The sequence below is a fragment of the Amblyomma mixtum genome, chromosome 3 (genome assembly GCF_055824585.1).
Source record: "Amblyomma mixtum isolate Tamu chromosome 3, ASM5582458v1, whole genome shotgun sequence".
In the NCBI taxonomy this organism is placed as follows: domain Eukaryota; kingdom Metazoa; phylum Arthropoda; class Arachnida; order Ixodida; family Ixodidae; genus Amblyomma; species Amblyomma mixtum.
The window spans coordinates 29,408,409-29,420,589 of record NC_143014.1 but is presented as its reverse complement, the minus strand read 5'-3'; the positions used below and the strand labels follow the sequence as shown (position 1 = coordinate 29,420,589).

At 42.3% G+C, this 12,181-nt stretch overlaps 1 protein-coding gene across 5 annotated transcripts in view; it reads left to right on the top strand.

The window, feature by feature from the left end:
* LOC149349523 (rhotekin-2-like) overlaps positions 1 to 12,181 on the top strand; it is a 202,277-nt gene that overhangs the window by 176,553 nt on the left and 13,543 nt on the right. For all 5 annotated transcript variants that reach the window (XM_089578494.1, XM_089578495.1, XM_089578496.1 and 2 more), the window contains 3 exons: positions 809 to 1,013; positions 4,351 to 4,476; positions 9,335 to 9,497. In XM_089578494.1, coding sequence (XP_089434620.1) covers positions 809 to 1,013; positions 4,351 to 4,476; positions 9,335 to 9,497 — 494 coding nt within the window. The remainder of the gene's footprint in view (positions 1 to 808; positions 1,014 to 4,350; positions 4,477 to 9,334; positions 9,498 to 12,181) is intronic.

Here is a 12,181-nt window from a genome sequence, read left to right as displayed (position 1 = left end):
GAGACGTCCACAGATTTTGAAGAAGTTTCAAGTTATGAAAACATCTTTTACTTTGCTGTAAAACAAAAAATGTACTCTACTTAACTGCAGTAGGTGAGATATCATTTATGAAATGAAACGACAAAATCAACGTCATAGTATCCAGTCACTAATGGTACTGTTGAAGTGTCAAAATATAGGCGTTATTGAAAGACAAGCATGCTGAGAGGTTGAGGCTGCTGTTCTTTATGAGTTTAAAGTTTGGATCCCCAACGTTTGCAGCCGCACTTCGAGTGGGAAAAAAAATGAATCCGAAAGCTTCCATGTGCTGAGGCTTCAATGGTTAATAAAAAAAAAAGGCTATCTGTACCAGTGAAGAGGTGCTTGCAACTGCAGTATGTTACTGTAACCTTGAAGGCATGCTGTGCTATTCCAAACTCTTCTTGAAACTTCACATGGCAAAAGTCTACATTCATTGCATGCATACTGAGGGAAGTTTGATGTGAACACATTAACAATTTGGCACAAAAAGTGATGCGGTATTGGAGTAAGCTAGAGCCATTTACTCGTCTCTGGCAGTGTCAGGAAAAGCTCCACGTTCCCTCAATTTGATATCATGCTTAAGCAACAGTGCAGAAGAAAATATAATAGTTTAGTTTCCAAGACACAGTGACTGCAGATTAAGTGGTGGTGTCATTTGTTTAAATGCCTCTGTCCCACTGCTGGTGTAAGCGTAACTGATAGCATCTCACATGTTGCCTGCTGTCTACAGTTGTTGCATGCTTTGAGGCATATAGGAGGGTCTCTTTCTTTTCTCTTAATGGTGCAGAGGGCCTAAGTTTGAGCTGGAGGCCCATGCTATGCTGCGACTGAGTGATGCAGATGACAAAGTGCATACCTATGACCTTACCATGGAGAACCTGGAGAACCCACAGCACCAGCTGCCCCTCTTTGGGCACTTCTGCTGCAAGCTGGCTGTTGTGCCTGACTGTACCCACGAGGAACAGCTGTCGGGGTACCTCAGTGTAGTGCAGGTACTAGGTGTTGCTATTCATGCCATCAACAATAGCAAGCATGTTTCTTTTTTTTTTTTTATGAAGTGGAGTTTATACTTATATTGCCGACACATGTTGTAGATCACAAAACAAAGTAGCCAGATAAGCTTTGATGGTACCATAGCTATTGCTTAAAAAAAATCGTAAGGTACGTGCTTCAGAGTATTGTCTTGCAAGGTTTTAAGTTCTCTTCATGTTTGAATGTCAAACTTGGCTATATTTTAGTTGTTTACCCCTGTTTGAATATCTGTCAAACTGCCTTTGGCCATGGAAGTTCAGCTTTGCCAATACTACTTTGCTCCGGAAAGCAAAACATTCGAATCAAGCAGTTTGAAAGTGAATTGTAGACATGGCAAAAGATCTTTTTCAAGTACCTAGTTGTAAAATGCATAAAATATGGAATGGCCTTACCAAAATTCTGTCTATTTGTAGATGAGCTTAAAGCATTTTAATGGTCATTTCATGTGCACAAAAGGAAACATGGTGTGAGCTCTTTTTTCCTCTACTAGAAATTCCTTGAAGACTTACTAGCTATGCAGATGGGTCTATTATTCGGACAGACCATGGTTTGTCTGAGTGATCATAATTTATCCAGCATTGTGAACTGTGGGGCTTGAACTTTTTTTTAATGCTTTTTTGTTGAAGGTGCAAAATACTGCAGTAGTCAGCACTGACAAGGGTATTTGACATGGAAGTTTAAGCTCATAATTCTGAGTTTTGTCATCATTGCATAGCAGAAGATGCTCCCATGATGTGCATACACCTTTCTTCCAACTGCATGCTTTTAGCAGTCACTGCTCTATGGCAGCGGTGGCGTTATGAGCGAAAAACCCTTGGAGGGACAACCTAGATGGGCCCTAGGTCATATGTAACCTTGTGACGTCATCACAACCTGCCCACCGGATAGTGAGCAAACTGACCACTGTGGCAGGTGGCAGTTAAATTAATGATTGATTACAAGTTGCTCGGGAAGAGCAACCTGGGTCGCATAAGCCCCACCGGTGGCAGCCATCGCAGGGTAGTGGCGCATCGCTGAACTGCTGCACCACTGCACCAGGAGGGGTATGAGGACTCCCAGGGATCTGTGAATGTTAAGTCGATAATGACCAATTCTTCATATATGGGTGGTGACCCAGTAACGCTATCGCATCATACCCTTAAGGCGGAGCATAAATGTCCTTTCCAATTTTTTTTTTCTTAGTCTAGTCTTTGTTCCACACTGCTCTTGATCCTGAGTTCTTTTTGTCCCCTTCCTCACTGCGAGCAGTTTTTCCGTACTGCACATGTGGGGACTTAATCCTTTGCAGCACAGTGCCTATGAATGTGGATGCCACTTTTCAAAATTTTTATGAGGCATAGTATAGCTGGCAGAGGCCCTTCAAAGAAGGTCCTCCAGCCAATGGTGTAGACTGATTTTCATGATGCTGTGGGTAATCTGGTTAAGCCATGGCTAATCCCCTTTTATTTGCCATCCCCTTGGATGTTGCACTAGCAGGTCCAAGGCGATTAACCACAACACCATGAAAATCGGTTGACCCCTTTGAATGGAGGGCCTGTTTTTAAGGGCATTTGGTGTTTTGTTTTGGTGTTTTATCTGGCTATAGGGCTGTTTTCACCTCAGTGTACCAGCTATATTTAGAATTCCTGCTGGACAGACTGGCAGAGCCATTTCATGTCTAGAAATGAGAATCGCTTTTCCAGAACAAGAAATAAACTTTGACATCGTGAAGTTCAGTGCTGCGCCTAGGAAGTGCTTAGTGCTGCCGCGTCATAATTCTCTGACACGATGGAATGTTCTACTAAAGGACAGCGTATCTGAGTTTTCGTTGTGGAAACAGCTTTGGATAATAAGGGAAATAATTAATTGTGCATAAACGCCTTTAATAGAAGACTAATGCTGCAATTACTTGCGTGGAAGTGTGTGGTGTGTGTAAATTCCTGAATCTTTTTAGCTATTCATATTGTTTTCATGAAATAGGTGGGTTCTAACTATACACTTCAAATTTTCAGATTTCTCTCGATAGTATAACATAATACATGTCTGAAGGGTTAATATCGTTGCTTTTTCCTGTATTTTGCACCTCTAATGACTTCTCACACTGATTACAACGATGAATGATAAATAAAAATGCAGTCAAGTCTAGTTTTGGGGGCTTTTTAATACTGGAAACCTCTTTTCACTGGATTGGTACAGATTAAAAAGTTCGAATATATATTGCACTTCACTGTTTGTATTCATATTTTTGTTTCATGGAGCCAGGTTGCTTTCTTTAAGAGCTATGGAGTAAGAGACTATGTAGGGGTACATTCAGGGTAGAACTAATTGGTAGAACGATGCCTAACTCTTTCCTAACTCTTTTCCTACAGGGGAAACTATGGCCATGTTTTGTGGGTTTTTGTTAAATTATGGTCCAAGGACTATAAGGTTTAAAATTTAATGCAGTACATAAAAATGCAGCTAATTAAACACACTTTTAAATAGTATGAGCTTTGTTAAAGTGTTTCCTGGCTTATTATCAAATTTTGTTGGCAAAATCAAGGTTTTTAGTTAACATTTGGCAAAGATATGCTTGTATTCAAAAAACACAAACGTTAAAGGAACTTGGTATATGAAAAATGTCTGCCTATCCAAAAGGAGTTGCTCCTGAAAAAAAGAAGTTTTAGCCTATACAGTTTTCTGTATTGAAAACAAAAATCAGTTTAGTCCCTACAGTCAGGCGCGCCACTATGTGGAACAGTCGAGCGACCTCTTGGTGGCATAGGCAGTATCAAAGCCTGTCCTTAATGATGTAGAAAGCCTGCAGATGAGACAAATAACATCAGTAGTGTAAACCAAAACTGCCCCAGAGTCGAGAAAAATGGACCCAAACAAGCAACTAAGGTGCTACCATCAATATTCTGCGCTGGTCCCTTGGATCGTCTTTACCCTCTGAACTAAAAAGTCAGATGATGAGGCAGCATTCTCAGAGCCACTGCAACCTAGATCGTCGATAGAATCAATACAACTGAATCACGCGATTTGCCTCACTTCAGGGCACCTGGCTTGTGGGCTGAGGCTTCTCTTCTCAACTTCTGCACGCCACTGTTTTCACAAGCAGTTCAAAAATCGCTGCCACGTGGAAAAAAGGCAAACTTAAGAGAAAATTAGAATGTAGTGTTCTAGTTTCAAGGCTTGGTAGAGAATAGCGTGGGAGCTATTGACACTGACCTTTACATCCATCGTTAGCATGATAATAATGGTCAGTGGGTGCAGTAGGCAATAGTGAAACGGTGCTGCCAAATGTCAACGTTTTGATTGCTTTGGGTGGTATTGCAGTTGGCCAATGGTGTGAGTGGACGACGACGGCTGTGGTGTGTGCTAAAGAACTTCCAGCTGTGCCTCTGGACAAGCCCGGAGGACGCTAGGCATCTGCCACCAGTTCTGAGCATTCCCATCAACACGGTACGCCTCCATTGTTCGCATTCCTGCCCTGAATAGTTTATGCTGCCCGCAAAATGCAAAAACACTCATGTAAGAATTCAGGGGACAAGAAAGAACCTCAAGCTCAAGCTTGAGGTTCTCAAGCTCTCCACTACAGCGTTCCTTATAACCCACAGTGCTTTGGCACGTAAAACTCCATGAACCATTAGCTACATAGCTTTTTTTTCTTTTGCTTGCATGTGCTCGTGTGTGCTCTGCATTTGTTGATGTGGGTTGCACAGTGAAGAAAACCAGAGGGGTTTCATATATACACCCCTTTTCAGTATTTTCTTCCAACCCTTGCCCTCCTTTGATGGCTTTTGTCGCATCACTGGAAATAAAATACTACCATTGGTTGGTGGCCTTATTTAAAGGAGGGGGAAAGTATTATCAAGCATTATATTAAAAAAAAATGGCTGAGGCTCAGCTAAGGTTAAGCCTAGTCAGATGCAAAGCATATTGATGGCTAGGCTTGGTAATACATGGCTTTCCTTGGTTGACGTTCATCCCGCTCTTCATCGGTCTCTGTGGCATGCTGAAGCTTTCGCTTCTCATTCAAATCAGCCCTGCTTCTAGGCGGCATCCCAACACCTGGCCGCCTCGTAAGTGCCCGGAGAGCGAGGCAAGCTCAGCTTTATACCGCTGCTGTAGCGTCACGTGGTCAGCTGCAGCGCCTCTGATGTGGAGCCTCCACCGCCGCGGCCGACCGCGCGAGCCGGCAGCCGATCTCTCCTCTGCTGTGACGTCATGTTGTCACATGGTCACGCTAAAGGTCAATGGTAGCTCCACTGCCGCACTCGACGGGCTGTAGTGTAGCTCTAGTAATATGCTTCGCATAAAACAATGACAAAGAATCTGCAACATGATGGCATATGATTGGCTGAGCATCAAGAACATTACACATGCTGTGCTGGACTGGCTCCTATGCCATCTAGTGTAGATCTCGACCAGTCAGTCTAAGGAAGTTTAGTGCACCTTCAGGACCTGTGTATGATATAGTTGGGCCATTAGCCATTGGAACTAATAGGTGGTCAAAGCTTTCATCTGTGTCAAGAGGAGAGGGAAACTCTCACAGATGGATTTGCAGCTTTGATAAACTGCTTTGCTAGTGCCATTTTTTTAATATCCGAGGGCATTATTGCTTATTTTTTGTTCACAGATCACCTTCTTTTAGTGCTTTGGGGTGTTCCTACAGCACATTTTGAAGGTTTTGAATAACTGACCCAGCCATCAGCTCATTATCATGTGCACAGAAAATGTGCAGCCATGGCAAAAAGTGGCTGTTTTTTTCTGCACCCATTTTGGACCCCCACCATCCTTTTGGGTGGCACACTGAAAGATGTGTGCAAAAAACGCCAACTGGCTCGCTTCTAGCAAACACTGCGGGCAAGCTGGTGATTAGCAGGAGTACATTGGCAGGAGTACGAGTTTGTTTTTGCTGTATATTTATGATATTTCAATTGGCATACAGTCTTCATTCAGGATGTTTGCCGATGATTGTGTTGTTTACAGAGTAGTAAATTCCACTTCTGATTCGCAAATCCTGCAAACTGATTTAGATACTGTTGCAGACTGGTGTGTGCGTTGGGACATGTCCTTAAATATAAACAAAACTGTTCACGTCACCTTCACAAGAAAACGTGCTAATCATCCGTTTATGTATAGAATTCATGATTTTACTCTAAACATAAGCAAGTCATTTAAATATCTAGGCGTCTTTTTTACATCGGACTTACGAATAAGCACATTAATTATATTGCGAATAAGGCAGCATCACGTTTGGGTTTCCTACGGCGGAATTTTAGCCACTTGCCAAGTAACTTAAAAACACAGCTGTATTTCAGTCATGTACACTCCATACTTGAATATGGATGTGTTTGCTGGGACCCACACACATCTGAGTGTGTAGGCAAATTAAAGAAAATTCAGAATAGGGCTGTTAGATTTGTTCTTGGTAATTATAACCGGCAAGTCAGTATGACGGAAAGCAAACGAAAACTTAACTGGCAAGAGTTGAAGGACCGTAGAAGGTACATCAGACTGAAATTTTTTCATGAGATTTATTATTCGAAAACTGGCATAAACCGCGAACAATATATCCAGGCACCTCATTATATCTCAAAGCGACTAGACCACTGCTTGAAGATCAGGGAATTTTCTTGCAAGGGTGATGTCTTGCGTTTTTCTTTTTTTGTTAGAACTGTTCGGAACTGGAACAGTTTGCCATCGAGCATTTTATGTATCGCATCTAATGATGCATTTTTCCACGCACTGCAATAATTGTTTTATACCTATAATGAAGTCTGTACCCCCCCTGCTGTAATGCCCTGCGGGGCGATGCAGGTAACTAACCAACTAACTAATAAATAAACAAATAAATAAATACGAGATACAAGCGACTGAAAAAATCTTATTCTCGCAAACTTCTTAACCTCTTCTGCTCAACTAACCTTCTGTCGCCCCCTGCTACTCTTGCCTTCTCTTGGTGTCCAGTCCGTTACTCTTAACGACCATCGGTTGTCTTTCCTTGACATTGCATGCCCTGCCCAAGCCCATTTCTTCTTCTTGATTTCGACTGGCATGCCATTAACCCGCGTTTGTTCTCTGAGTCATTGCGCCCTTTTCCTGCCCCTTAATGTTACACCAATCATTTTCCTTTCCTTTCCATATCTCACTGTGTTGCCATTTAAGCTAAACCCTTTTCGTTAGCCTCCACATTTCTGCCCCATGGGTGAGTACCGGTAAGATGCAGCTGTTATATACTTTCCTCAAGAGGGATGTTGTTGGTAAACCGCCATTCATGGTTCGAGAGAACCTGCCAAATGCTCTCCACCCCATTCTTATTTTTCTTTTCACTCTCGTGAACCAGATCTGCGGTCATTACCTGTCCTAAGTAGACTTATTCCCTTACCACTTTCAGTGAATTGCTACCAATTGTAAGCTGCTGTTCCCCTCCAAGACAGTTGAAGATTACTCTGGTTTTCTGCATATCAATTTTCAGAACTGCCGTTCTCCTCTACCTGCTTAGTCATTGATCGTGCTTTGCAGTTCGTCCGCTGAGTTACTTAGCAAGGCAACGAATCGTAGATTATTTAAGTATTTTCTGTTAACTCTAATCCCCAACTGTTCCCTATCCACGCCTCTGAATACCTCCTGTGAACAGGCGGTGAATAGCATTGGCGAGATTGCGTCTTCCTGCCTGACACCCTACCTTATTGGAATTTTATTTCTTACTTTACCGAGTACTATGGTGGCTGTGCAGCCATTATAGATATCTTCCAGAATTTTTATATAAGGCTCATCTACGCCCTGATTTCACAATGCCTGCATGACTGCTGAGGTTTTGACTGACTCATATGCTTTCTTGTAATCCATGAAGGCTATATAGTGCAGGGGTTGGTTATATTGTGTGCATTTTTTTATCGCCTCATTGATAGTGTGAATATGGTCTGATGTCCAGTTGTCTTTACGAAAGCCTGCCTGATCATTTCGTTCATTAAAGTCTGAGGTTGTCCTGACACTATTAGCGATTACCTCAGTAAATACCTTGTAGGCAATTTGCAGTAAGCTTTATTAGTCTGTAATTTGATGCATGCATGCATGTCCCAATAAAATCAGTCAACAGGCTGCAATTTACTCTTCTTTTACGTGGTTTCCTTTGTCTTTCTAGCACAGTAACGATCATTCTGTTGTGTAACTTTGTAATTCGTCAGTCGTGTAGACTTCAGTCTCTTGCCTTTTGGTAATCATGTTGTTAATATTAAGCTCTGTGTGGTAGTGTTTTGTTGCAACTTGATTCAGAGTAAATTGTTTTGTTTTCCGGTGTGCTGTGTGCACTCCGCGCCTTGGGTCAGCAGCTGATCAGGTGTGACCCCTATCACCGGTCAGCCATCCGAATCTCCCGCTTGTGCGCGTGGTATGCAGTTGTTTTTCGCTCTGCCCGTCCAAAGTTATGGAGTGCACAGTGATGGGCAGGTTGGCCTGATTAATTGTGGCAATGTCTCTTCTGCTAGCATCTGGGAGAATTTTCAGGCTGAAATTCTCCTGGAACTCTCCCTTATTCTCCTGGCACAGTTCATTTTAGCCGCTGCAGTGGGAAGTACCAGACTTACCCAGCTGTTGCCAGTGATCAGCTACAGCATGAGCGCAGCACCTCTTTTATTCCTTGGAACCATCCTTGGCTACTGAGAACTCTAGAGTGCTATGCTTGAAGGATCCATGCGGCTGGACATAGCCGAAAGCACATACAGTGTACAACCGTTTGCACCTTATGTGACTTAGTTATACCGGCGCATATCAGCAAAAAGGAAGGAAAAATTTGATGTTAAAACTTCTGATTGTGAGGGTGAGGGAGGGTTAAGGATTTATTGGTGAGCGTGAGGGAGGAATGGGGAAAATGAGGGTATTTGCCCACCTCTGGTACTAGCAGGTTCAACTTTGTGCTCGCCCGACTATGCATTTTAGGCTCTTCACTGACCACGCTGTCAGTCGGTGTCACGTGGCGGGATTGGTTTGGATTTGCAGGCTGAGCAACTCCGGCACTAGGTGCCCAGACTAGGAGAAAAATTTGGCCAAACACGGGAGCGTTTCCGGGAGATTTTCGTTTAGGCCATACAATCGTACAAAACCATCACAATTCGGGAGCCTCCAGGATAATTCGGGAGACCTGGCAGGTATGAAAAACAGTTTGAAAAAATTTTTGAAGGAGAGGTGCCATTTCATTCCAGAGATGTTTTGCATAAACTTCTTCAGTTGCATTCTCGTAGCTCCTTTCATTCCCTTTTAGTTTCCTCTACAACCACATGCCACATCATGTTGACATTATTTCCTTGCTGTGCAGGACACACGACTACGAACAGATGGCTGCTCTTCAAAATACATGCATGCCATGCGCATCTCGACTGCGGTTGCTGACAAGGTGCAAGAGCACGTAATGGTTGCCGATGGCGAGCAGGACTTCAACAAGTGGTTGCTGCATCTGCGGCAGCACATCAAAGACCATGGTAAGCCAGAAGGCAAACTGTCACCAGTGATTGCACCCTTGTACTGGCGGCAAGGAGGTGCAAACGCACTGGCTTACTGGAAGGAGTGACGCTAAATATGCGATAGGCAACCTTCACCTTGTTTTCTGCTGAGGTTCTTGAATGGAAATGAACTACTGCAGTAGAACGTCAATAATTCGAAGTAAAAGATAATTGAGTTAGGCAGGCTTTCAAATTTTATGAAAGGAAAGGAAAACAGCAAAAGCTAATGTAGTGCCTTGTAGAATGAGCGTGTCATTTCTTTTGCCGAGCACGATTATCTGAAGCAGTTGTCAGTGCAACTGTGCTTCATTTTGTAGTCTACAGCATCTACAGTCATGCTTTTCATACTGATGGTACACAGCATTCTGGAGTCACTCACCATTATTGCACCAAGAAAGATGTCGATGATGTTGTGCGTTTCATGATGACTTCAACAGCAGCCATGTGAGCAAGCTGTCTTTGACTCCATCAGTGCTGGTCTTCAAACTATTCATTATGTTGCTTTATATTTGCTGAGAATTTTCGCACACCTCCTTTAGTGTTTGAATTGCCGGCAAAGTTTGTTCTCTTGGTGGGAGGGAGGGTTGTTTTATTTCTGGCAAACTCGTTCTGTAATTCATAAAACTTCCACTTCAGTAAGAGCGGTGCTGTTTCCTATGGTACCGCAGGTGCCACTTTTGACTCAGCACTGAAGCTTTGGCTCTCTACCATAAAATATTGCCTGTGACAGGCTGATAGGCGTATGTGCAGTGAAATTGGTCTATAATTTCTGAGCTCATTAGGACCACCGTGTTTAAAAATTGGTATAACTTTGGCAACCTTCAAAGCATCAGGGTAGTTAGCGGAATGAAATGCTTTATTAATTAGTGAGGCCAAAGTTGTCCCAAGTGTATTGATTGCTTCTTAATAAGTGATATAGAAATTTCATCAATCCCCATCGCCCTTCCTGACTCAATTAATTTAACAGTACTTATGATCGCATCAACAGTTACATCTTCGTACACGAAAAAGGATTCTTTTCGTGTTGGCATAATAACATTAGTATTTACGGGTATAGTGGACTGTAGATCATTGCCTACTGAGCAGAAGTGATCATTAAAGCGATCAACAATGGGAGCTGTTTGTGGAGAGTCGTCGGATGTGGGCAGTACTCTTTTACTGACGGAGGGTTGAATAACTGAATTGATAATATTCCAGATATTTCTAAAATTATTAGCACACTTATTTATTTCACCACAATGATACTGCTTCTTCTGCAATCTCATCATGCTCATAGCTTTATTTCTATAGGTGCTATACTGCGTGCTATAGTATTCATTATCCCTATTCTATTTCATTTTAAGAAGCCAATGATCACGTTGCTTCATAACATTTAGTATAGCAGGTGTCATCCAAGGACAAATAGTTTTCATATAGTGCTCTTTTTTTTTATGACGGTTCTGCTGCATTCTTTGACTGAGTCCTTGGGTTTAGCCTCAGGAGAATATAATAAAGCAACAGAACAGTGGTCAGTAAAAGCTGTGTCGAAGGCACCAACTAAATAATTCAGAGGCTCAAAATTGCATAGTATATGATCGACAGGTTGAGGTAGTACTTGTGACATGCGTAGGACATGAAATGTAATTCTTGAAGCGGTATGAGGAGATAAGATCAGAATATTCACTATGGGTACTACCTAACATATCGATATTCATGTCTCCAGTTATTATAACATGTTTAGAAGTAATAGAAAAGTGAAGAAGTGTTGTCTCAAGGTCATGTAGAAAAACGCTACAATCAGCTTGAGAGGTTCGGTAAATAACACCAATAATAACGTCACCAAGGTCAGCAAACAGACAAAAGTGCATGTTGTAGCTCTGACTTCAGCATTGGGGCTGACTTTAATGCCTACCAAGGTCAGCAAACAGACAAAAGTGCATGTTGTAGCTCTGACTTCAGCATTGGGGCTGACTTTAATGCTGCCTTTTTTGCATTAGGAACTGCAAGGTTGCTGGATATGTATGAATTCAGCAAGATTTGTGAACATGCTTGTATTAAATTTTTGAAGTTTTGTTGTGTTCTTAAATTAGTCAGAGACCACTTTTAAACACTTCATTGCAGGCCTTTAGTTAAGTTTCTATGAGAAATGAGGGCTGTTGACTTGTGTTGTGCAGCTGTATGAAATAAATACAACAAAGGTGTTGCAGTATTTTGCTGTGTTGCTTCTTGGTCGGCATTGGACATCCTGGCCAGTGTTTTAAGGGAGAGTGCATTTCCTACAGTAGCCATTTGAGCAGTTTTTTTTCCAAGGTATGATTCTCACAGATGTTATTCTACATAATGGCTAAAGCTAAATGGGGGAGTTGGCGGCATATTTTAAGGGCAGCACAAGAGAAATTAGTGAAGCGTACCACACAAAGAAATGAACGAGATTGTGTGGCAGGAATCCTACGACAACGAAGTTGCGTACTTTGACTCCACATATCAACACATGCGTTCAATTGGTTTGCTTGTTTGCCTGTGCTTACCTTATATTGGTATGTTTCCTGTGAATAAACTTCAGTTGTGAGTCAGTGCTTGTCCCATGTTTCCTCTCCTATTGTCCATGTTTTTCGTGCTGTTGCCCTTAAAAATATTCTACATTACCTTGGTGAGGTTCTCCTGCATAACCTTTCCATGTCAAA